Source organism: Thalassophryne amazonica, chromosome 7, assembly GCF_902500255.1.
Source record: "Thalassophryne amazonica chromosome 7, fThaAma1.1, whole genome shotgun sequence".
In the NCBI taxonomy this organism is placed as follows: Eukaryota; Metazoa; Chordata; class Actinopteri; order Batrachoidiformes; family Batrachoididae; genus Thalassophryne; species Thalassophryne amazonica.
Genome location: NC_047109.1, coordinates 86,624,387 through 86,651,372, shown reverse-complemented (window position 1 = coordinate 86,651,372; position 26,986 = coordinate 86,624,387). Strand labels below are relative to the sequence as shown.

General features: G+C 40.7%; 1 protein-coding gene across 1 annotated transcript in view; it reads right to left on the bottom strand.

Annotated features, from left to right (window-relative positions):
* Positions 1-26,986, bottom strand: part of LOC117514454 (G patch domain-containing protein 8-like) — a 188,575-nt gene that overhangs the window by 29,141 nt on the left and 132,448 nt on the right. Inside the window, exon 3 of the mRNA XM_034174925.1 lies at positions 21,433-21,570. Within this exon, the coding sequence (XP_034030816.1) occupies positions 21,433-21,570 (138 nt within the window). The remainder of the gene's footprint in view (positions 1-21,432; positions 21,571-26,986) is intronic.

Here is a 26,986-nt window from a genome sequence, read left to right as displayed (position 1 = left end):
CAGCCTCAACACTGCATTTAATCTATTATTAGACTCTATTGGCTTTGCTCAAAAAGTAAATGAGTCCACCCACCACTTTAATCATATCTTAGATCTTGTTTTGACTTATGGTATGGAAATAGAAGACTTAACAGTATTCCCTGAAAACTCCCTTCTGTCTGATCATTTTTAATAACATTTACATTTACCCTGATGGACTACCCTGCAGTGGGGAATAAGTTTCATTACACTAGAAGTCTTTCAGAAAGCGCTGTAACTAGGTTTAAGGATATGATTCCTTCTTTATGTTCTCTAATGTCATATACCAACACAGAGCAGAGTAGCTACCTAAACTCTGTAAGGGAGTTAGAGTATCTCGTCAATAGTTTTACATCCTCATTGAAGACAACTTTGGATGCTGTAGCTCCTCTGAAAAAGAGAGCTTTAAATCAGAAGTGTCTGACTCCGTGGTATAACTCACAAACTCGTAGCTTAAAGCAGATAACCCGTAAGTTGGAGAGGAAATGGCATCTCACTAATTTAGAAGATCTTCACTTAGCCTGGAAAAAGAGTTTGTTGCTCTATAAAAAAGCCCTCCGTAAAGCTAGGACATCTTTCTACTCATCACTAATTGAAGAAAATAAGAACAACCCCAGGTTTCTCTTCAGCACTGTAGCCAGGCTAACAAAGAGTCAGAGCTCTATTGAGCTGAGTATTCCATTAACTTTAACTAGTAATGACTTCATGACTTTCTTTGCTAACAAAATTTTGACTATTAGAGAAAAAATTACTCATAATCATCCCAAAGATGTATCGTTATCTTTGGCTGCTTTCAGTGATGCCGGTATTTGGTTAGACTCTTTCTCTCCGATTGTTCTGTCTGAGTTATTTTCATTAGTTACTTCATCCAAACCATCAACATGTTTATTAGACCCCATTCCTGCCAGGCTGCTCAAGGAAGTCCTACCATTATTTAATGCTTCAATATTAAATATGATCAACTTATCTTTGTTAGTTGGCTATGTACCACAGGCTTTTAAGGTGGCAGTAATTAAACCATTACTTAAAAAGCCATCACTTGACCCAGCTATCTTAGCTAATTATAGGCCAATCTCCAACCTTCCTTTTCTCTCAAGATTCTTGAGAGGGTAGTTGTAAAACAGCTAACTGATCACCTGCAGAGGAATGGTCTATTTGAAGAGGTTCAGTCAGGTTTTAGAATTCATCATAGTACAGAAACAGCATTAGTGAAGGTTACAAATGATCTTCTTATGGCTTCGGACAGTGGACTTATCTCTGTGCTTGTTCTGTTGGACCTCAGTGCTGCTTTTGATACTGTTGACCATAAAATTCTATTACAGAGATTAGAGCATGTCATAGGTATTAAGGGCACTGCGCTGCGGTGGTTTGAATCATATTTGTCTAATAGATTACAGTTTGTTCATGTAATGGGGAATCTTCTTCACAGACTAAAGTTATTATGGAGTTCCACAAGGTTCTGTGCTAGGACCAATTTTATTCACTTTATACATGCTTCCCTTAGGCAGTATTATTAGACGGTATTGCTTAAATTTTCATTGTTACGCAGATGATACCCAGCTTTATCTATCCATGAAACCAGAGGACACACACCAATTAGCTAAACTGCAGGATTGTCTTACAGACATAAAGACATGGATGACCTCTAATTTCCTGCTTTTAAACTCAGATAAAACTGAAGTTATTGTACTTGGCCCCACAAATCTTAGAAGCATGGTCTCTAACCAGATCTTTACTCTGGATGGCATTTCCCTGACCTCTAGTAATACTGTGAGAAATCTTGGAGTCATTTTTGATCAGGATATGTCATTCAAAGCGCATATTAAACAAATATGTAGGACTGCCTTTTTGCATTTACGCAATATCTCTAAAATCAGAAAGGTCTTGTCTCAGAGTGATGCTGAAAAAACTAATTCATGCATTTATTTCCTCTAGGCTGGACTATTGTAATTCATTATTATCAGGTTGTCCTAAAAGTTCCCTAAAAAGCCTTCAGTTGATTCAAAATGCTGCAGCTAGAGTACTGACGGGGACTAGCAGGAGAGAGCATATCTCACCCGTGTTGGCCTCTCTTCATTGGCTTCCTGTTAATTCTAGAATAGAATTTAAAATTCTTCTTCTTACTTATAAGGTTTTGAATAATCAGGTCCCATCTTATCTTAGGGACCTCGTAGTACCATATTACCCCATTAGAGCGCTTCGCTCTCAGACTGCAGGCTTACTTGTAGTTTCTAGGGTTTGTAAGAGTAGAATGTGAGGCAGAGCCTTCAGCTTTCAGGCTCCTCTCCTGTGGAACCAGCTCCCAATTCAGATCAGGGAGACAGATACCCTCTCTACTTTTAAGATTAGGCTTAAAACTTTCCTTTTCGCTAAGGCTTATAGTTAGGGCTGGATCAGGTGACCCTGGACTATCCCTTGGTTATGCTGCTTTAGACGTAGACTGTGGGGGGGTTCCCATGATGCACTGTTTCTTTCTCTTTTTGCTCTGTATGCATCACTCCGCATTTAATCATTAGTGATCGATCTCTGCCCCCTTCCACAGCATGTCTTTTTCCTGGTTCTTTCCCTCGGCCCCAGCCAGTCTCAGCAGAAGACTGCCCCTCCCTGAGCCTGGTTCTGCTGGAGGTTTCTTCCTGTTAAAAGGGAGTTTTTCCTTCCCACTGTAGCCAGGTGCTTGCTCACAGGGGGTCGTTTTGACCGTTGGGGTTTTTCATAATTATTGTGTGGCCTTGCCTTACAGTATAAAGCGCCTTGGGGCAACTGTTTGTTGTGATTTGGCGCTATATAAAAAAAGGTTGATTGATTGATTGATTGATTGTGAGAAATAAATACAAAGACGCTGACATCCACAGAATTTACTTTTGATAGGAAAAAAGTGACTTCACTTGCCACTTAGTTTTACACTTAATGTATACAAAAACAAAACACTAGTTTATAGGGGGGGGGGGGGGGGGGGGTGTCTTTATGCATAAAACGATGGCATAACTGCTGCAAATATATATGTAATTTTGCAGATATAACTACTGATTCACTGTGCCCCGATTCACTGTGTCCCGGGTACATGTGACACACATGAGTCATGTTATCAAATAGCAGATAGTCTGGAGAAGACATAACACATGCTCATCAGTTTGATGGGATAGTCTTCTAACTAATAATTTTTTGGGCCAACTTTCCCCTGTTGTGAGAAATAAATACAAAGACACTGACATCCAACAGAATGTACAGTAGTGTTCAGAATAATAGTAGTGCTATGTGACTAAAAAGATTAATCCAGGTTTTGAGTATATTTCTTATTGTTACATGGGAAACAAGGTACCAGTAGATTCAGTAGAGTCTCACAAATCCAACAAGACCTTGCTATCTATTATTACTCTGTCAGAGTTAATGGGGGAGGGGTGGCAATTTACTTAGCCATGAAGAGTTTGGAACAATGAGATTCAGTAACTGGTGGGTGCCAGGGAGCTAGTCACTGTGCATGCCACCACTTTTACCCTCAAGCTTCACCTAAGGCTGCAATAAAATACCGAGAGAACTCTGGCATGTCTCTTTCTCAACTGCAGAAGACAGCTTCACAGTTAGAGCGTTTATTTACTTATTTTTAAGTTTTGATTTTGGCATAGTTAAATAATGGAACATCCTGTTTAATTTGGAACATCAAAGTTGGGTTCTAAAAAGCAGAGCAGGTATTTTTGTGGGATAGGAGTTGGCCTACCAGTTATACAGACCATGTTTGATTTTCTGTCTATGCTACATGTTATGTGTCTGTGTCCTTGGACAAGAAACTATCATACCACTTTCACCCAGCTGTGAATGGGTGCTGGTCTTGGCTGGGAAGTAACCTGTGATGGACTGGTGTTCTTTCCAAGCAACAGCCCAATGGGCCTAGGGGTCTGTAGAGGACTTACTACTTCTTCTACTGTAGAACAAAACAACCTGGCTAGTGGTCCCCAGGGTAATGTATGTGAATTTGACGCCCTTGCTGCTGTTTGTACAGAGCACCAAAGCTATTTTCTCATTTATATTGACAAATTGGCTGGGATGATTGGACGATTAGCCACATTTTCAGGAAGCTTGTAACTGTGACTAGGTATTCAAGCTTATTGCCAAAACTAATGCAATGATATTGAGGTGATGCATCCTTAAAAAGAAGTAGAAGAAAAAAATCAAGTCTGTGTTTCTGTGCTTGAAACATAAAAGACATACTGCTCTGTTCAAATGGAAACCTAAACATTTTGAATGGGGAGTTAAACATAAATATAAAAAGACTACAGATCTGATACTGATAAATATATGAAAATGTCAAATATGAGAATAAGTAATTTTTGTCTTCACCTGTCTTTTGTTTTCTTGGAGTTCACACAGCAAATCCAGTGCAGAGCCACATGTCAGTTTTATGCCACATACCCTTTATGGTACAACTCCAGATGTATAAGGAGAATGGAGCACAGGTGGCCTCAAACCGGTGACCTTTTCATTTGGAGGCAAGTGGACTGCCTGCTTGTGCCACTGTATTCAAAATCAAATCTTTTTTCACAAGTTTTTAATTATGCAAACTGCTGAACCCTGCTGTAGTTATCCAGATTTTTTTTTATTTACTTTCTTTTGAGTGAACTGCCTTTATGTTGGGCTGTATTGAGAAATGCACCTGGAAATAAAATCTGTTGAAACAAAGTTTGTAATGTCACAATTGAATATGTCACCTTGATTTTCACTGAAGCAGCAAATCAAATTGCCAAGGTGCCTAAAATGTTTGCACAGTACTGTAGTACATTTTGCTTGATTTCTACATGGACTTACAGTATTATGGGCATTTAGAGTTTTTAATCACAGTATTTCACTGTAAAATGTACATAAAAATTATTTTGCATGGATGGCACAGTGGTTTAGTGAATAGCACTGTTGCCTCACAACAAGAAGGTTAGGTGAATTGTTAACTTTTACTTGACCATAGGTATGAATGTGTTTGTCTGTCTATACAGTTGTGCTCATATGTTTACATACCCCGGCAGAATTGTTGATTTTTGTGGTCATTTTTCAGTGAATATGCATGGTGGTTGTGTGAAGCCATTTATTGTCAAACAACTGTGTTTACTCTTTTTAAATCATAATGACAGAAACTACCCTGAAATGACCCTGATCAAAGGTTTACATACTCTGGTGATTTTGGCCTGATAACATGCACACAAGTTGACACAAAGGTTTGAATGGCTACAAAAGGTAACCATCCTCACCTGTGATCTGTTTGCTTGTAATCAGTAAAAGTCAGTGAGTTTCTGGGCTCCTGACAGACTCTTGCATCTTTCATCCAGTGCTGGTTACTTTATTTATACCTGTAGGTAGATTTGCTTGCAGCCAGCGAGGTACACATCCAACATCCAATCCACATACGGAAACACTCTGTTACACCACATATTTGACATAAAATTATGTTACAAATAAAATACCATACCATTAAAATACCATTAAAAATAATAAAAAAATAAAATAATTAAATAATTAAAAAGAACTGAATAAAAATAAAGATAAAAAATAAATAAAAGTGCTCAAGGTTCCGACAAGTCCAGGGCATTTAAGAAGAACAGATTTCTGTTTCACTTTGGCCTACACCTTGGGACTGTAAACCTCCATCCGGAGGGAAGAAGTTCAAAATCACTGTGGAAAGGATGGGAGCCGTCCTTTAAAATAGAAGAAGCAATCCGATGCAATTGCTTCTTATACAAAGAAGCTGGATAGAGCTGTGACTCCCCAGTCAGCTTATTGGACCAATTTACTATCTGATTAAGGGAATTTCTCTCCCTTAAAGACGTATGTACAAACCATGCTGCCAAAGGAAAGGATAAAATCGATTCAACAAAAGCACGGTAAAACATAGTCATTATTGTTTGGTCAATATGAAATTGTGCTAGTTTTCTCAAACAGTACAGTCGCTGATGACCCTTTTTACATACTGCTTCACAGTTAGCTCCAAATTTCAGGTTCGAGTCAATAATTGCCCCAAGGTATTTGTATGATTGCACATATTCTATGGCCTGGCCTTCAATTACAGTGGTCTTGTGTGAAGGAGTATTCCTCCTAAAATCAATAAGCATGTCTTTGGTTTTTGATATGTTTATATGGAGGTAAGACTCCTCATACTACTTTACAGATTCATCAACAATAGGACCGTGACTAATATCAGTATCTTTGACCAGACAATTACAGAATCATCAATCAATCAATCAATCAACTTTTTTCTTATATAGCGCCAAATCACAACAAACAGTTGCCCCAAGGCGCTCCACATTGCAAGGCAAGGCCATACAATAATTATGAAAAACCCCAACGGTCAAAACGACCCCCTATGAGCAAGCACTTGGCCACAGTGGGAAGGAAAAACTCCCTTTTAACAGGAAGAAACCTCCAGCAGAACCAGGCTCAGGGAGGGGCAGTCCTCTGCTGAGACTGGTTGGGGCTGAGGGAAAGAACCAGGAAAAAGAGATCGATCACTAATGATTAAATGCAGAGTGATGCATACGGAGCAAAAAGAGAAAGAAACAGTGCATCATGGGAACCCCCCCACAGTCTACGTCTAAAGCAACATAACCAAGGGATGGTCCAGGGTCACCCGATCCAGCCCTAACTATAAGCCTTAGCGAAAAGGAAAGTTTTAAGCCTAATCTTAAAAGTAGAGAGGGTATCTGTCTCCCTGATCTGAATTGGGAGCTGGTTCCACAGGAGAGGAGCCTGAAAGCTGAAGGCTCTGCCTCCCATTCTACTCTTACAACCCTAGGAACTACAAGTAAGCCCGCAGTCTGAGAGCGAAGCGCTCTAATGGGGTAATATGGTACTACGAGGTCCCTAAGATAAGATGGGACCTGATTATTCAAAACCTTATAAGTAAGAAGAAGAATTTTAAATTCTATTCTAGCATTAACAGGAAGCCAATGAAGGGAGGCCAACACGGGTGAGATATGCTCTCTCCTGCTAGTCCCCGTCAGTACTCTAGCTGCAGCATTCTGAACCATCTGAAGGCTTTTTAGGGAACTTTTAGGACAACCTGATAATAATGAATTACAATAGTCCAGCCTAGAGGAAATAAATGCATGAATTAGTTTTTCAGCATCACTCTGAGACAAGACCTTTCTGATTTTAGAGATATTGCGTAAATGCAAAAAGGCAGTCCTACATATTTGTTTAATATGCGCTTTGAATGACATATCCTGATCAAAAATAACTCCAAGATTTCTCACAGTATTACCAGAGATCAGGGAAATGCCATCCAGAGTAACGATCTGGTTAGACACCATGCTTCTAAGATTTGTGGGGCCAAGTACAATAACTTCAGTTTTATCTGAGTTTAAAAGCAGGAAATTAGAGGTCATCCATGTCTTTATGTCTGTAAGACAATCCTGCAGTTTAGCTAATTGGTGTGTATCCTCTGGCTTCATGGATAGATAAAGCTGGGTATCATCTGCGTAACAATGAAAATTTAAGCAATACCGTCTAATAATACTGCCCAAGGGAAGCATGTATAAAGTGAATAAAATTGGTCCTAGCACAGAACCTTGTGGAACTCCATAATTAACTTCAGTCTGTGAAGAAGATTCCCCATTTACATGAACAAACTGTAATCTATTAGACAAATATGATTCAAACCATCGCAGCGCAATGCCTTTAATACCTATGACATGCTCTAATCTCTGTAATAAAATTTTATGGTCAACAGTATCAAAAGCAGCACTGAGGTCCAACAGAACAAGCACAGAGATAAGTCCACTGTCCGAAGCCATAAGAAGATCATTTGTAACCTTCACTAATGCTGTTTCTGTACTATGATGAATTCTAAAACCTGACTGAAACTCTTCAAATAGACCATTCCTCTGCAGGTGATCAGTTAGCTGTTTTACAACTACCCTCTCAAGAATCTTTGAGAGAAAAGGAAGGTTGGAGATTGGCCTATAATTAGCTAAGATAGCTGGGTCAAGTGATGGCTTTTTAAGTAATGGTTTAATTACTGCCACCTTAAAGGCCTGTGGTACATAACCAACTAACAAAGATAGATTGATCATATTTAAGATTGAAGCATTAAATAATGGTAGGACTTCCTTGAGCAGCCTGGCAGGAATGGGGTCTAATAAGCATGTTGATGGTTTGGATGAAGTAACTAATGAAAATAACTCAGACAGAACAATTGGAGAGAAAGAGTCTAACCAAATACCGGCATCACTGAAAGCAGCCAAAGATAACGATACATCTTTGGGATGGTTATGAGTAATTTTTTCTCTAATAGTCAAAATTTTGTTAGCAAAGAAAGTCATGAAGTCATTACTAGTTAAAGTTAATGGAATACTCAGCTCAATAGAGCTCTGACTCTTTGTCAGCCTGGCTACAGTGCTGAAAAGAAACCTGGGGTTGTTCTTATTTTCTTCAATTAGTGATGAGTAGAAAGATGTCCTAGCTTCACGAAGGGCTTTCTTATAGAGCAACAAACTCTTTTTCCAGGCTAAGTGAAGATCTTCTAAATTAGTGAGACGCCATTTCCTCTCCAACTTACGGGTTATCTGCTTTAAGCTACGAGTTTGTGAGTTATACCACGGAGTCAGACACTTCTGATTTAAAGCTCTCTTTTTCAGAGGAGCTACAGCATCCAAAGTTGTCTTCAATGAGGATGTAAAACTATTGACAAGATACTCTAACTCCCTTACAGAGTTTAGGTAGCTACTCTGCTCTGTGTTGGTATATGGCATTAGAGAACATAAAGAAGGAATCATATCCTTAACCTAGTTACAGCGCTTTCTGAAAGACTTCTAGTGTAATGAAACTTATTCCCCACTGCAGGGTAGTCCATCAGGGTAAATGTAAATGTTATTAAAAAATGATCAGACAAAAGGGAGTTTTCAGGGAATACTGTTAAGTCTTCTATTTCCATACCATAAGTCAGAACAAGATCTAAAATATGATTAAAGTGGTGGGTGGACTCATTTACTTTTTGAGCAAAGCCGATAGAGTCTAATAATAGATTAAATGCAGTGTTGAGGCTGTCATTCTCAGCATCTGTGTGGATGTTAAAATCGCCCACTATAATTATCTTATCTGAGCTAAGCACTAAGTCAGACAAAAGGTCTGAAAATTCACAGAGAAACTCACAGTAACGACCAGGTGGACGATAGATAATAACAAATAAAACTGGTTTTTGGGACTTCCAATTTGGATGGACAAGACTAAGAGACAAGCTTTCAAATGAATTAAAGCTCTGTCTAGGTTTTTGATTAATTAATAAGCTGGAATGGAAGATTGCTGCTAATCCTCCGCCCCGGCCCGTGCTACGAGCATTCTGACAGTTAGTGTGACTCGGGGGTGTTGACTCATTTAAACTAACATATTCATCCTGCTGTAACCAAGTTTCTGTTAGGCAGAATAAATCAATACGTTGATCAATTATTATATCATTTACCAACAGGGACTTAGAAGAGAGAGACCTAATGTTTAATAGACCACATTTAACTGTTTTAGTCTGTGGTGCAATTGAAGGTGCTATATTATTTTTTTCTTTTTGAATTTTTATGCTTAAATAGATTTTTGCTAGTTATTGGTGGTCTGGGAGCAGGCACCGTCTCTACGGGGATGGGGTAATAAGGGGATGGCAGGGGGAGAGAAGCTGCAGAGAGGTGTGTAAGACCACAGCTCTGCCTCCTGGTCCCAACGCTAGACAGTCACAATTTAGAGTCACAATCATCTGCATATTTCAGTATGGTTTTATTTTCATGTCTGCTCTGACACATATTTGTGTAAAGGATGTACAGTAACACAACACACAGCCTTGAGGAGAACTTCTGATCAGAAAAACACCATTTACCCTCACTCTGAGTCCTGTTTATTAAAAAAAAAAAAAAAAAAAAAAAAAAAAAAAAATCAAGAATCCAGCCTGCCAGATTGTTACTGAAATCAAAATGTTGTAATAACCTTCTGGTCAACACATGGGGCTGAATTGTATTAAAAGCAGAGGAAAACTCTGCAAATAAAAGTCTGACATGAGTCCCATTCCCTTCTAGGTGTTTAAAAAGCATGCTGAGCAGCAGTAGCATCCTCCACTCCCCTGTGAGGTCTGTATGCAGACTGCATAGGATCCAATGCATCATCAGTTTGCTTTACAATCTCAGACCTGACCAGTTTCTCTAAAACTTTCATCACAACTGAAGTCAAAGCAACTGGCCTAAAATCATTCTGGATTGTGGAGCAGCTAGATCTAAGAAGAGGAACAACCATAGAGTCTTTCCAGAGATTAGGAACTTGTTGTGTTTGTAGAGATCTGTTAAAAATACAATAAAATACAGGGCTCAGTTCTTTCGCACAAGACTTAAGTACATGAGCACAAATGTTATCAGGGCCATGTTTTTTGTTTACTTTAACAGAATGAAAGGCTTTTTCAACATCCTTAAGATGAAATACTGACAGTCCTTCAATCTGTGTTTCATCTCCTGATGCTTCTGGTTTCTGAGTCATAGGGAAAGCAAAATAATTGTCAAAGAAAAAGTAATTGAACTGTATAAATCATGAAAGGGATATAAAAAGATATCCAAGGTACTGAGAATGCCAAACAACAGTGTTCAAACTCTAATTAAGAAGTGGAAAATGAGGGATACTGTTGGGATCAAACCATGGTCAGGTAGACCAACAAATATTTCAGCTACAACTGTCAGGAAATTGTTCAGGATGCAAAGAAAAACCCACAAATAACTTCAGCTGAAATACAGGATTCTTTGAAAAAAGTGGTGTGGCTGTTTGATGATGCACAATAAGGAGGCACTTGAAGAAAAATAGGGTGCATGGTCGAATCACCAGAAGAAAGCCATTATTACACAAATGCCACAATGTATCCCACTTGCAATATGCCAAACAGGACAGAGAACAAAGTCATTTGGAATAATGACACCAAAATCGAACTTTTTGGTCACAACCATAAACGTTACATATGAAGAGGAGTCAAAAAGGCTGATGATGAAAGGTACACCCTTCCTACTGTTAAGCACAGAGGAGGATCACTGATGTTTTAGGGATGTGTGAGTTACAAAGGCACAGGAAACCTAGTCAAAATTGATGGCAAGATGAATGCAACATGTTATCAGAAAATACTGGAGGAAAATTTGGACTCATCAGCCTGGAAGCTGCGCATGGGACATACTTGGGCGTTCCAACATGACAACGATCAAAAACACAAGGCAAAGTCGACCTGTCTTTATTCTGCTACAGCAGAATAAAGTGAAGGTTCTGGAGTGGCCATCTCAGTCCCCTGACCTCAATATCATTGAGGCACTCTGGGAGATCTCAAACATGCAGTTCATGCAAGACAGCCCAGGAACTTACAGGAACTGGAGACTTTTTGCCAGGAAGAATGGGCAGCTTTACCATCAGAGAAAATAAAAAGCCTCGTCCACAACTACCACATAAGACTCCAAGCTGTCACTGATGTTAAAGGGGGCAATACATGGTGTTAAAAACTGGGGTATGTAAACTTTTTTATCAGGGTCATTTGGGTAGTTTCTGTTGTCACTATGATTTAAAAAGAGTAAACACAGTTGTTTGACAATAAATGGCTTCACATAATACTGCCAGGATATGTAAACTTGTAACCCTGCAATAGACTGGTGGTCTACAGTGGGGTAAAAAAGTATTTAGCCAGCTCTTGATTGTGCAATTTCTCCTACTTAGAAAGATGAGAGAAGTCTCTAATTTTCAACATAGGTACACTTCAAATGTGAGAGACAAAATGAGAAAAAAAAAATCCAGGAAATCACATTGTAGGATTTTTAAAGAATTTATTTGTAAATTATGGTGGAAAAATAAGTATTTGGTCAATAACAAAAGGTCAACTCAATACTTTGTAACATAATCTTTGTTGGCAATGACAGAAGTCAAATGTTTCCTGTAAGTCTTGACCAGGTTTGCACACACTGTAGCTGGTATTTTGGCTCATTCCTCCATGCAGATCTCCTCTATAGCAGTGATGTTTTGGGGCTGTCACTGGGTAACACAGACTTTCAACTCCTTCAACAAATGGGGTTGACATCTAGAGACTGGCTAGGCCACTGTTACTTTGGACCCAGCTCTTTGCAGGTCATTCATCAGGTCCCTCCGTGTAGTTCTGGGATTTTTGCTCACCGTTATCTTGATCATTTTGACCCCACGGGATGAGATCTTGCATGGAGCCCCAGATCGAGGGAGATTATTAATGGTCTTGTATGTCTTCCATTTTCTTACAATTGCTCCCACAGTTGATTTATTTACACCAACCTGCTTGACTATTGTAGATTCACTCTTCCCAGCATGGTGCAGGTCTACAATTATATTCCTGGTGTCCTTCGACAGCTCTTTGGTCTTGGCCATAGTTGAGTTTGGAGTCTGACTGTTTGAGGCTGTGGAAGGGTGTCTTTTATACAGATAACAAGTTCAAACAGGTGCCATTAATACAGGTAACAGGTGGAGGACAGAAGAGCTTCTTAAAGAAGAAGTTACAGGTCTGTGAGAGCCAGAAATCTTGCTTGTTTGTAGGTGACCAAATACTTATTTTCAGTAGTGTCAAAAGTACACACATTTGTTACTTAAGTAGAAGTATAGATACTGCAGTTTAAAAACACTCTGGTCAACTTGACCTCTTTACTCAAGTAAAAGTGAAAAAGTATGTGCTCCAAAACCTACTTAAAGTCTAAAAGTATAAAGTAACCTTTAAAAAAAAAAAAAGTAGATGCCACTATACATATGAATTGAAAGCTTAATTTAAAAATTGATTCGTTCTACATGTGGCCCAAGACCCAAAACCCAAAATTACCCCCCAACACCACCTGCACGAAAATGTTTCAATTCTAGAAGCTCTGAAATGCAATCTGGGACTATTCCAGACAATAAACTGCAGTGAGTGCAGCATCCATTTAGTGAAGGAAAAAAAAAAAAAACCCACAACTTTCCTTATTCAAATTCATTCCAGTAGTATTCTGCTCTTACTAGGATGCAGCAGTTTTCTAGTTTGGCAGATCGTTCTGGAGAAAATCACTGAAGAAATTAACAAATTGAAAATATGGTTTGACTGAAACAAACTGTCATTAAATAAGACAGGGATGAAATGGAGGTGGAGTCACTAGGTGTTCACAGGAAACACTTATTTATGTATGTATGTATGTATGTTCATTGTTAGTTGCTTTTATATTTTCTGTTGTGTTTCTATTCAGGTTCTTTTTGCCTATTTCTCTAAAATTGTATATAAAGATTATTAATATGTAAACAAAAATAAATTTAAGAAATATTACAATTTGAAAACAAATGCACCCGAACGTGATGAGAGCTGCAATTGCTTAATGCTAAGTTTTAACATTGAAAATGCCATAGACATGCTAATGCGTTAGCGTCGCTCCCGTTTTTAAGTTATAAAATACGTCTGTCAACTGTTTCAGAAGACCATAACAGGTCGGTTTAACATAGAAAAGGTAAATAATACTCTCAGAAGTATGCTCTTTAGGGTTTTAACGGGGGAAAATTAAGCGAAAGAAAGAAAGAATAAACGAAGCAATAGGTCGAAGCATTGCTTCAATCTGTGAACCACTGCTTTGTTGGTTCACGGTTCAAAGCAAAGCCGTGCTGCAGAAAAGTTGATTACAGGCGCACATGACGTGAAATATATATATATATATATATATATATAAACATTAAACTGAAGCCAAGAGTAACCAGGCTGTTTGTCTTAAAAATGTAAGGAATAGAAAGTACAGATACTTGTGTGAAAATGTAATGAGTAGAAGTCAGAAGTAGGCAGAAAAATAAGTAATGGAGTAAAGTATAGATACCTAAAAAGTGTTCTTAAGTAAAGTAACGAAGTATTTGTACTTCGTTACTTGACACCTCTGCTTATTTTCCACCATAATTTACAAATAAATTCTTAAAAAATCCTACAATGTGATTTCCTGGATTTTTTTTCTCATTTTGTCTCTCATAGTTGAAGTGTACCTATGATGACAATTACAGACCTCTCTCATCTTTCTAAGTAGGAGAACTTGCACAATCAGGGGCTGACTAAATACCTTTTGGCCCCACTGTATTCAGGGTGTACCCCACCTTTGTGACGCAAGGGGAGGCATACAACTTGGTGATTGTATAGCCCTGTGAATAATGAGTGGAGTGGTGTGATTGCTCTGGCAAAAGCATAGATATCATTCATGTGTATATCTGTTTAATAATGCAGGCATGTGGGTACATACAACATGCAGTGATAGGGTCCTACTGATCTGTGAGTGTAAGACTCGTGATTGTCCTCTGCAACATAAATCCATGGTTGAAATCCCATGAAATGTATGCTGCATGCTTTAACAGAAGCCAGTTTTGAGATGTTAACACATACATTTTAGCTTTGTGGAAGACTGTGGCAATAGTACTGCATAGACTGTATAGAGTAGCATTGTATGGCACATGCACACAACCACTTGTGTCATGTGAATCGTTTCTACTCGGGTGTACTCTGCAATAATAGTGGGAAACACATAGTGGGAAACATATTTTGCCTGCTATTTTAATAAATCAGGCCTGATTTCCTCACTTTTGTTATCTGAATGCAAATTTTGGCCAGAAACCTGCAATGGGAGCCCAGTTTAAGAGACAGCTGTCTCTTTTGCCATATTAGGAACGACTGAGGGCATTTACTCCAAACCAGACAACACTGCCTCATACTGAGTAAAAACTATCAACAGTGTGTGTACACAGTCAGACACAGAGGCTCCACTGTTTCAGTATGACCCTCTGATATTGCACATCGAACCAATAGTCCACTGACTTTCTCTGATTGGTTGATAACAGTTCCAAGTTCATGGACCCATTGCAGTTCATCACGTACTAGGGGAGAGGCACAGTAAGCACTCATCAGTCTAATATTTACAGAATGTTCATCTCGATGCACATACAGAGCCAGTGGCTGCTGGCTCTTCGACACTGCCTGTGCCCCTGACCACTTCCCTGCCACATTAGCAGCACCATCATATGTTTGACCTTGTAAGATTTGAATTGGAATATTCAACCTCAAGAACACTTCAATCGCTAGTTGAGCGACTGGCAAGTATCTGATTGTTGCTGCAATGCCTCTGACAATCATATTACCAAGCACTAAGTATTCATTTTTGAAACTGTGGACTGATATAATCATGGAAGTGGGCAGTGGTGGGCACAGTTCCGCTAACTGCTAATTCGAAGAAATGTTTTCATTATCGGATTAGCTTTTCAGATAACGTTGAAAACCATCATCGGACCAGTTATCTTCCGGTAAGTTTTGGTCTGATCGTAGCTTTTTGTAGTAGATGCGCAGTTCAATCCTGTACAAACAGAGGAGAGCTGGTTCCAGAAGAAACCGCTCTATCCTCTGCAGGCAAAGGAGAACTGGTCATAGAAAAGAAAAAAAAAACAAATTTCCTTTGACCCCATACTAATATGCTGGCAATAGCACCCAAGTCATCCAGAGGCATAGAGTTTTAATTTATGGTTAAAATTTTAGCCAAACTAATTTCGGACAAGTTATTTAAATTAACGTCACGTCTGAAGTTTTATAAAGTGAAAATATCAGATATATGTTTTAGTTTAAAGTAATGCACTAATTTTGAAGGTTTTAGTGTGGACATGCATGTTGTGCCCAGTACATTATGGGTACAGTCATGACAGGAGAAATGCATTTGAGACGCTCTGATCAGGCTCCACATGGACAACAGCATTAAACTCTTTGTATATTGTACATAAAACTCTTGTGAATATATTCTCTGGGTTTATAGATGCTGTTATTGTGTTTGTTTTATGTAAAAATGCCAGAAGAAGCCCAGGTTGCTTCTCAAAGCCGAAAAGTCTGTTAAATTGTGATTCAGGTGGTGTGATATAACCGGCGTCAAAATGCATAGAACACTACTCTCTACTGGCGACCAGTTATATCACAGTGTAGTCGACTGCAGGATTTTAAAATTATCTGTAGGTTTCCAAAACCTGAGAGACCACACACGAGGAGATAAAAAAAAAAAAATAGATCTGACAGATTTAGTGTGGTGTCAGCCACACGGTATAAACAACACACACAAACAGATTTCATACACAAACCTTTCCCAGGTCAGACACCTCACTTTCTGATTGGCTGCATGTCACATTTAGCTCCTCATGTCCTTCTGAGCAGATCAGAGCACTCTTACAAACCACCCACGGCAGGAATAGCTGATAAGACTATATTTAGTGTTATTACGATTGTCGGGGCGTCCTTATGATTGTCGGAAGGGGAAGATCAGGTCAAATATCGGCCTAATTATCTTGCCATGTGAACCCCACTTGATGTTATGATGCCTCACGGAGCGACTCATTGATCTGTTATAACACCGCACCGAAACGCTAATCGATCGGATGTTATAACACCCACGGAGCAACTGATTAATGCGTTATGACACCACACCGAACATGTTTTCACTATTATTTGATTTCTTTGTGCAACTGACATCGTTATTCAAGCATTCAAAAAGCGATTCCTATCGTCACACAACTCCAACCACGCACAAAAAAGTTTCTTGACAGTTCTTGTTATTGAAAGAAACCTTGTCTCCCTAACCGGATAGAGTTGTGATTTCATCACGCGTGCGCTTAGGCGCTGTCTAGCGGGATCTTCAAAATTTCTCTCTTTTTTTATACAAATGAAAAAAATGACATATTTTACAAAAGCACATTTGTAAACACCAACACGTTACATTGATTCACTTGTGTTAGTTTTTACATAGAATGAATGAATCAACCAATCAGTATGAGTGGAGGCTAAGTTTACCCATAATCCCTTTTGGCATCTGTGTGTTAATGTTCAAAAATTCAGAATGAGTGCATTATTTTAAAATTAACACACACACACAGAATATATATATATATATATATATATATATATATATATATATATATATATATATATATATATATATATATATATATATATGTACACACAGCGGATCCAACTCACCACCAGGGTGAGTTGGATCCGCTGGAAGGGGAGGAAGCCGGTCAGACCTGGCAGGCCCAAACGTATCGTGAGGGTCTGCTGGGAACGACTGGCGGAACCCTCAGTCAGCAAGGTCTTCAACTCCCACCTCCAGGAGAGCTTCTCCCAGATCCCGGGGGAGGTTGGAGACATGGAGTCCGAGTGGACCATGTTCTCCACCTCCATTGTCGATGCGGCCGCTCGTAGCTGTGGTCGCAAGGTCTCTGGTGCCTGTTGTGGCGGCAAGCCCCGAACCCGGTGGTGGACACTGGAAATAAGGGATGCCGTCAAGCTGAAGAAGGAGTCCTACTTATCTTTGTTGGTAGGTGGGACCCCAGAGGCAGCTGACAGGTACCGGCAGGCCAAGCGTGCCACAGCCCATGTGGTCACAGAGGCAAAAACTCGGGTCTGGGAGGAGTTCAGGAAAGCCATGGAGGAGGACTATCGGTCGGCCTCGAAGAGATTCTGGCAAACCGTCCGGGGAAGACCCAGGACACGCTGGAGGGACTACATCTCTCGGCTGGGTTGCGAACACCTTGGAGTTCCCCCGGAGGAGCTGGGGGAGGTGTGTGTGGCTCGGGAGGTCTGGGCGGCTTTGCTTGAGCTGCTGCCCCCATGAACCGACTCCGGATAAAGCGGAAGAAAATGGATGGATGGATGGATGGATGGATATATATATAATATATATATAAATAAAATCACTTTGTACATTTTAAGAGTTTACATTAATGTCGTTCTTGTATCCGGAATAATTTTATTTTTAAAGCAAAAACATAATTCAAACCTGCTTTCCATTTCAAGACCTCTGCCTCATCGCTGGACCACTGTATCCTGTCAGGGTAAATGGTGTTTTCCTATAGCAGGGGGCAGAGCGCACAAAGACAAGTGCTGGCTCACTGGCTGTTTGGGATTGTGATTGCCATTGGTTTTATTAGAAGCTTTGGCGGTGTTTATACTCAAAATCAGCTTCTTAGAAGCTGAGAGTGCATGGGAGGCAAAATTTTAAGTTATTGATTATCTGTAGCTTCCGATAAGTTTTTAGGCAGTTTATCGGTTTAGCGTTAAAAAAGATAACTTTTCAGTTAGCTGATTATCAGTTATCAAAGCTAACTTTTTGGTTAGCTGTGCCCACCACTGGAAGTGGGTGAGCTAAGAAGAAAGGACAGGGTCATCATTTACACGTACCTTCAGAAGATGGTACAACTTTCTTTCATCTGTCTCATGTCCTCAAAATGCTACTCCATGTCTTCTAAGATACCTTGCAGCACCTATTATTTTCTGCAGACACCACCTCACCTCTCCCTGCATTTTATCTCCTGCACTTGATATCCGTGTGTGACCTGGAGTTTGCTCCTGATCATTGATTATAAGCTACACGATGGTGTGCTTTACTGGCTTAGTGTTAACTAAAGCTACCTGTGGCATTATTCCAATTATCGAAACCTCCTGTGCAGAAGGCAGTGTCATTCTTTTTTGGTATCCCTCATTTACTTTGACACAGTCAAAGAATCTTTTTCAGTGTTGAATTATAGTGTAGCCATGAATAGTGACTACAGCAGTTTGCCTGAAACTGCAACTTTCTGTTAAAAGTTGGTGTAAATTTATGAATTTTGGATCAGTTTGTATGGTTTACTCTCTGTGCCCAGGACACTGCTACACTGACTTCCTTCAGGATCATAGTCACTCTCAGTGACTGCCTTCTAAAGAGAGAACAACCAAAACAAACCCTTATTTGTATTCAGTTATAATACCTTAAAGTTAACTTAACATCAATATGCCGTAGTCACGTTATGGTGATACTGTATGTAAATCGATAAATTTCAGTGAACAGATAATGTTTTATATGCATACATACATTTCATTGCAGTATCACTTTAAATCCTCACCTGAATCCTTGCCCTGAATGTCGAGCGGCCTGTCTCTCAAGTGTCCCTGCAGCATATTTAATAGATTTCTGAGTTTCTTGTGTGTAATAAAATGAATAACATACACATGGGATATATATGGCTATTTTTGAGTGCAATATTAAATAGAGTGAATAGGATCTTATAAACCATGGCCTAAAATTACTGAATTGGATACTGTAAATAAAATAATAATAATAATAATAATAATAAAATCCAATATAATCTCTGTCTTGTATTGCACATCTGAGCCATGTTATGGAATATGTATGTTTTGTTTTAGGGGAGTACCATATTTTCTTCAGTGTTTGATGATTAGGTTAGCAAAGTACATCCAAACAAATGCAGAGTATTTATGAATACATTAGATGTTTTAACACAGGGTAATACCAGATTGGTGTTGGTATGAACAGATTCTGAAAGTTCCAGTCTTGGTATTGTATTGGACGTGAAAAAGTGGTATCCTACTATCCTTAACTATGAGTTAAATTTTGGAATTGTAGTTAATATATTAAGACCTCACCTGAAACCCAGATATTTCTGTTTCCTGCTTTGCTTCTGTAGCCTGCTGCTGTGTTTACTGAATGCACAATGATTTATAAATGGTGACATTTTCTTGGGATTTCTAGACTGAAACTCGAGTCATATTTTAATATATCCGTCCATTTTATGTTTAGTTCTGCAAACCAAACAACCCGACTGCAGCCCTGTGATGACAGTACTCAGGGTTAAATTGTTTAATGCTTGGTTACATGGTTGGAAATGCTGGTAATGTTAAGTAACTAGCAGGTTTTTGTTTTAAATCAACGTGGTTGCTGGCAGTGGGTCGTTAGTTTACAACCTATGATTGAAGCCACGTTTGCATGTTGACGGACATGCATTCTGAAACCTTGTCCATAACATGATATAATCCTACTCCTGGAAATACCTGCCCTCCATGTATTCTGAATATCCCTGCTAATTAATTGTAAGGTGCGCTCAGCCAGTCAAGAGCTAAGAAAACCAGACTTGACTAATTGCTTGTGCTTGCAACAGGTACACATAGAAAATATTCAGAAGAATGGATTTCTAAGTGCAGGGTTGGTGACCTCTGACTTAGAGGGTCTTGGTGGGTATCCATGATGAACCTGGATATGTCATCATTGTTGCACTTGTTTAACCATGGTCGGATTTTCAAGATGTTCAAAATTTATATTTTCCTGTTGACATACTTCACTGATCCCTTACATTTTTTGGGGGACCTGTAATGTTGTCATACATGCTGTAACATAACTGGGAGCATTTCTGAAAAAATGGCAAGTTACTCTGAAGTCATAATATCAAGCAACTGGTCTGCTCTGTGTAAGCCTGATCCCATCAGATCTCAAAAGCTAAGCAGTACAGGATCTGGTTAGTACTTGGATGGGGGACCTCTTCGGAACACCAGTGGCTGTGTGTATTTCTCCAGGTGACACTGGAGTTGCGTCCGGAAAGGGCATCCGGCGTAAAACTTATGCGAAATACCAATGCGGATCTGGCTGTATCCGCTATGGCAACCCTGAATAAAACGGGAGCAGCCGAATGGACAACCACAACAACTCTAAAGTCATAATACCAGAATACTATGATTGTTTTTACACACATGATGGTGCAGTTCTGGTTTGTTACATGATCAAACCACAACCGTGACCTTCACATGCCTGTTTGTCACAGCTGCAGACTAAGACCTTCCCAGATGCATATCCATGAATGTGTGAACAGGGCTTTACGCGCAAGCCTTCAATGGTACCCTCTCTTACAGGGAATCAAAAGCTACCATGCCTTGTGTTGGTAATGGAGCCCCTGAGTGGGTACATCAGAATTACCCAATATGACTTCACTCCCAAGATAATGAAAACAAGTTAGCTGAAATATTGGTAAGGACAATGCTATCCTCCCTAAATATGTCATGTCTAATTACTGGTAGGGGCAATCCTATCCTCCTGAAATATTGGTGAGGGACAATCCTATCCTGCCTAAATACTAAGTAGGACAATTGTAGTCCTCCTTAATATTGGTAAAGGCAGTGCTATTTTCCTGAAATATTGGTAGGGACAATTCTATCCTCTTGAAATACTGGTAGTTGCATGACCCTACTGCCCATAATCAAATCTATGCCCTTGTATTTGTCCAATATTAGCCCTTTAACTGTATTTGCATTCTTCAAAAATATGTTATGAGTTACGAGTTTAGTACAAATGCAGTTCTGTGTACAGTGTGTATGGATTTGAATGTGAACTGACAAAGAGTGTGTGTGTATCTGCCTTGAGGTTGTAATGCAGGTGTTCCATGTGTGCTTGCAGATAATGCGCTTGTCACAGTCTTTCTATTACCTGCTGGGAGACTGTACCCAATGAGCAGTCTGTCAAAGAAACTGGAAGTCGTCTCCCATCGACACGCACTACACAACCACACCCAAAAATCATGACAAAAGATCATAAAACCATGTCTACTTGTGCAACGTTCTCGAGTATGTGCGTGTCGTACCTGTTTGTGTGCGTGGTCGTAGGAGTTGATGTGGTTGTCAAACTCCTGGTGTCTGAGGTACTGCTTGTCACACAGCTCACAGTAGAAGAGCGCCTTCAGATCCTCCGCCGAGCAGCCCAAAGCTCTCTCTGCATGCTCCTGCAGAAAGACAGAAAAAGTGAGAGTAATGCAGGCCTTGGAGTAGAGACATAAAGGGTTAGAGGGGGCGGGATGGAGAGCAGGAAGGAACGGCAGATTGTTGGCCATTTAGAGTGAATCTGCATGGCGGCGACATCAGCGGTAATAGCCTCTACATGTGCACTGCGCAAAGCTGTTAAACAACTTTCCATTAAAGTGCGCTGCCTTTGGTGCTGCTGCTGGAAGTTGGACAAAGGCAGTGAAGTTCTGTGTTCGTGGCAGCTCGACACCTGGGGGCACATTTAATACGGCTGCCGTAATAAAAGGCTGTGTATGTGCTGTAATGGCAAACAGTGCAGAGAACAGGGCAACAGAGAGAGAGAGAGAGAGAAAAGATAGAAACGCACGACTTATACCTCTATACACCTGTGCACTGTGCATGCGCACCCATGCACATGTGTGTAAATAGCACCCAGACAGCAGGTTACACACACACACACACACACACACACACACACACACACACACACACACACACACACACACACACACACACGCACACACACACACACACACACACACACACACACACACACACACACACACACACACACACATGCGCTCGCGCGCTTGGCGCAAATGGCACATGGACCTCAGGGGATAAAGCACTTGTCTGCATGTTCACATCAGCCGCCAGACACGCGCAGAGTTGTGCACGACGAATGCTTGCGCTTGCTTGTGTGTGTGTGTGTGCATGCGCGTGTGTATGCATTCATACCATGCTCTGCTTCAGAATGTAATTTCCCTCAGGCTAGAGGCTGCCAATAAACACTATTGAATTCTGTTCTGCACTGACATGATGGGAATTTAATTTGAGGTTGTCACTTTCTTTCTCTCTCTGTTTCTCTCTCCCTCTCTCTGTGTTTCTCTCTCTCTCTCTCTCTCTCTCTCTGTGTTTCTCTCTCCCTCTCTGTGTGTCTCTCGTGCTGTCCATCTCCCACTCTAGCTGCCTCTCTTGCAGGCCTCTCTGAACCCTTCTTTCTTTCTTTTTTAACTTCCAAAATGCTGCTTTTCTTCTTCCCTTCATCTAGACTTTTATCCCTCCCCATCGTTTGCCTCCTTCTTTTGCTCGTTTTCTGTTTGGCGTGCCCTGGGTCATGCGGTCACAGAGACTATTGGCCCCAATTTGCTTCGGTAATATGCCTGCGCATAGGAACAGAGGTGTGAAGAGGAGGAGTGCACAGAGAGAAGACGTGACCTCTGCTTGCCCTGCAGACACACAAACGCCTCGTCATTCTTATGAACACAGAGTCTGTTTTGTGCATGTCATCAGTTTTAAAGGTATCAGTTCTATTTGCAGGCAATTTTATTAACTGCAGACATCCACATAGGGATAAAAACAAAAAACATCTTGTTGCAGTCTGTTCCATCTGCAGGTGGATATCTCACAGTCACGGATGGAGAGGTTTTATTAGCTTGAAGAGGACGAGATACTGAAGAAGAACAGAAAGGTTACTAATATACAGCATATTGATCTTGAGGTGATCAAGTGGTTAGTGCGCTTGGTTTCAGTGCAGAAGGTTCCCGGTTCAAACCCCACCCCTGCCACATTTCTCCATGTAATGTGGAGTTGCATCAGGAAGGGCATCCGGTGTGAAACTGGTGCCAATTCAACATGCAGGTCCACCTCGGCTCCGCTGTGGCAACCCTGAGTGAAAACAAGGGCGCAGCCTAAGGGTCTTACTATTGATCTCAAGCGGCAGTGTGCACATGTGCATGTTTGCGTATTGATCCTCATTTCAGTCTTCAGTCACAACTAGGAAATGAAGCAATCACCCAAAGCAGCCTGTCGCTACGTGCTGCCAGGGTGATAGCACAGAGATAATTAATGGTGTTAACCTTTGAGCAGTGGGGGCACAGCTAACCAAGAAGTTAGTTTTGATAACTGTTAATCCGCTAACTAAAAAGTTAAGTTTTATAAAGCTAAACTGATAAACTCCTAAAAAAATAGCGTAAGTTACAGGAAAAAAAGGAATCAACACACGTAGAAGCTGTTCACCCAGTGTTACTTAGTAGCAAATAAACAAATCTCAGGTGTAACAATTTTTTTTTTTTTTTGCTCAAGACTTGAACATTCCAGCCTCATGACACATACCTCAAAACAATTTCAATTTCATGAGTTATTTAATGAAATATGTTGCCAGATCCAGCAGAGGGACTGACTTTTCTAAAACAAATACCAGTGCAAAATCAGTGTGCAGTTAAAGCAGAGTGCTTACAGACATTAACGAGCTGTTGGGCATGGCTAATTGAGGGGAACATGGCCCCAACAAGAGATTTATCAATTAGTTAGGGGACGTGATGGTCTAGTGGTTAAGGTATTGGGCTTCAGTCCAGAAGATCATGGGTTCAAATCCCCGCCTGACTGGAAAATCACTAAGGGCGGGCCCTTGGGCAAGGCTTTTAATCCCCTATTGCTCCTGGTGTGTAGTGAGCGCCTTGTATGGCATCGGGGTGACATCGGGATGAATGTGAGGCATAACTGTAAAGTGCTTTGAGCATCTGATACAGATGGAAAAGTGCTATATAAATGCAGTCCATTTAAAGCAATGGTATGCCTTGAGAATAGTAAAGGTACAACAAAACAAATAGAAAAACAAATGGAACGACAGAAAAAAGAAGTAGGTTGAATGACAAGGGATTTACACACTATAAGACAAAATGAAAACTGGCACTAACAATAGGGACACGCTTCTAATTCCATCAAATGAAAATACAATGTTGAAACCAAATTTTTTGAAATATAAAAGCTGTGTGACTCTGCAGAACCCAGTTCTCAGCTCAAAAATGGATTTGTTTAGGTCGGAGATAAAATGGTTATTTTACATCTTAGCGTGTACAGCATTCCGCCAAGACCAGCAGTCTTCTTTTCTTTTTATATGTTTTTGTTTGTTACCATACAGTGATGATATTAAGATCACAAATCTGCAAAAATCTTTGTTCCACAAGAGCAGAACTTTTATCCAGAGCTAGCACTTCATGGAAGTTATCAATGTTAATATGCCTGGGTGTTTTCATAAATATCCCTACAATATTTCCTGAGAAACTAATTAAAATGTTTGTAAAAAAGACCCATCTTCCAGTGTTTGAGAATGTAGGGGGAAAATGCTATATACAATTAAATATGATTACAAAAAACAACTGCATGAATTTAAACAACAGATTATTGTATCAAAAATGTCTTGCAAATTGAAAAAAAAAAACTTGAAAAGATAGAGAACACAAATATAACCTACAGCACATTACAGTTTAATCTGATAACCAATTTACACAAAGCATCCAAAAACACAGATGTGCTGCAAAGCTCCACAACACAAAGGAAGTTATAAGAACACAAAAAGATGGTTATGCCCGGAGGCCTTCAACTGACTTCTGCTCAGGTTATTGGAAATATAATAAAATGTTTAAATATAGCTAGTATAAGTTCAAAATCATCAAGTAAATAAATTAACTTTCTCAGTTCTATCAACCAGACAGAGAAAAAAGTGGAGCATTGCAATGCAGGTCCTACAGACAGAAACTGTTGTGAAAGTGTAGGAACACGGACCCACAACAGGGGGCGTAAATGAACGGGCAATGGATAAGCCAAACAGTAACAATTTAATGTTGTAAATTGTGCACAACGGAATACAGACAATAACAAGTTTGGAACTACAGTCAATTATACGTTGAGTGACGTGTGGGCAGGCTCGAGGATAGGAGACGCCCGTCCAGAACCGAGCTGGATCCCACACGGCCCTCACCGCCAATGGATCTGAAGAACACCGGAGCCGCCAAGTCCTGAGTCCCCAGGTGGCCATCGTCTCCAGCTGTCAGACCTGGCACTGCTGGCAGAGAACAAAAACAGCACAGGTGAGTGTGAGTACGCACACTCAGTAATCCCACAGTCTGTGTTCTTTTGGGAGGGAGCACCTCCACCTCCAATCATACAGTCGTGCAGCTCCTGTCTAACCACTTATCTGGTTGGGGTGTGAAGCGAAGCCGTCGCTGGTCTCACCAAACGCCAATCCCACAGATAAGGCAAACACCACAGGAAAACGGCTGCAAAAGAGTTCAGACTATTGTTCAGTATTAAGTCAGCAGAGAAATTACCTCCAAGGTAGCTGATTTCTCGGCGGGGAGGTGGAGTTGCAGTGCAGCCTTTATGGTGGTGGTGATGTAGATGAGTGACAGCTGGTGCTGATGACGAGTGACAGCTGTCACTCCCGGTTGCTATGACGCACTCTCGTGCTTGAAGCCCGCACTTCAAGTAGGGCGCCATCTGGTGGTGGTGGGCCAGTAGTACCGCCTCTTCAGCGGCCCCCCCCTCAACGGGCGCCTCCTGGCGCCCGACCAGGCTTGTCCGGGTGCCGCCGGTAGAAGTCGGCCAGGAGGGCCGGGTCCAGGATGAAGCTCCTCTTCACCCAGGAGCGTTCTTCGGGTCCATACCCCTCCCAGTCCACCAAATACTGGAACCCAGCAAGAGAGTGTCTCGTCAGTTTGTATGAGTTTATTTTAAGTGTTATGGTACTAGGTGCGGCATTTTTTTTTCTGTCACGATTGCTAACGTATGGTTCTGTGAGTTTTACTGGTTTCCCTGAGTGTACCTGTGGGAATATGGAGATAATAGCGTTGATTCTGCTGTGGATGGCGTCTTGCTCCGCGGTGTGCCTCAGGTCGCTTCCTCTTGGGTTGTCGGCACCGCGGATCCAGTACAGCAGGGAGTTTCTTCTTCAATGGAGGGATTCATCTTCTGCCGACCCTCCCTTGGATTTGTTTTTGCCGGGTGTTGATCCAGCGGATTATGGAAAAAGCCGGCTGAATTCCTTTGCGTGGAAAACCAGGAAGCGGGGGAAAAGGGGCGGGGCACGTCAGAGACTTCGGAGACAGAGCCTAAACCGTATCCCATTGCCCTCTATGATGTTAATAAATGCACAGTCACTCAGAAATAAGGTGGACGAGTTGCAAGCACACGTCAGATTTCAACATGAATACAGAGATGCATGCCTTCTAGCTATTACGGAATCTTGGCTTACAGACCGTGATGTGGATGCGGATCTGGATATAGACGGTTTTGGTGTGCCTTTCCGCCTCGACCGGGATGCTGGGGTTACTGGTAAATCACTGGGAGGGGGTGTGTGCCTTTACGTGAATGAGCGCTGGTGCAAAAATGTTCTTGTCAGAGATAGTTGCTGTACAAAGAACGTTGAGTTGCTGGCTGTCTCCCTTCACCCCCATTATCTGCCCCGGGAATTCCCACAAATATTTGTCATGGTTGTATATGTCCACCCCAGAGCAAATGTGGATAAAGCATCCGAGGCTATATTGAATGAGACTCAGAAGCTGCAGTCTAAATGTCCTGATGCGCCCATTTTTGTCCTTGGTGATTTTAATAAAT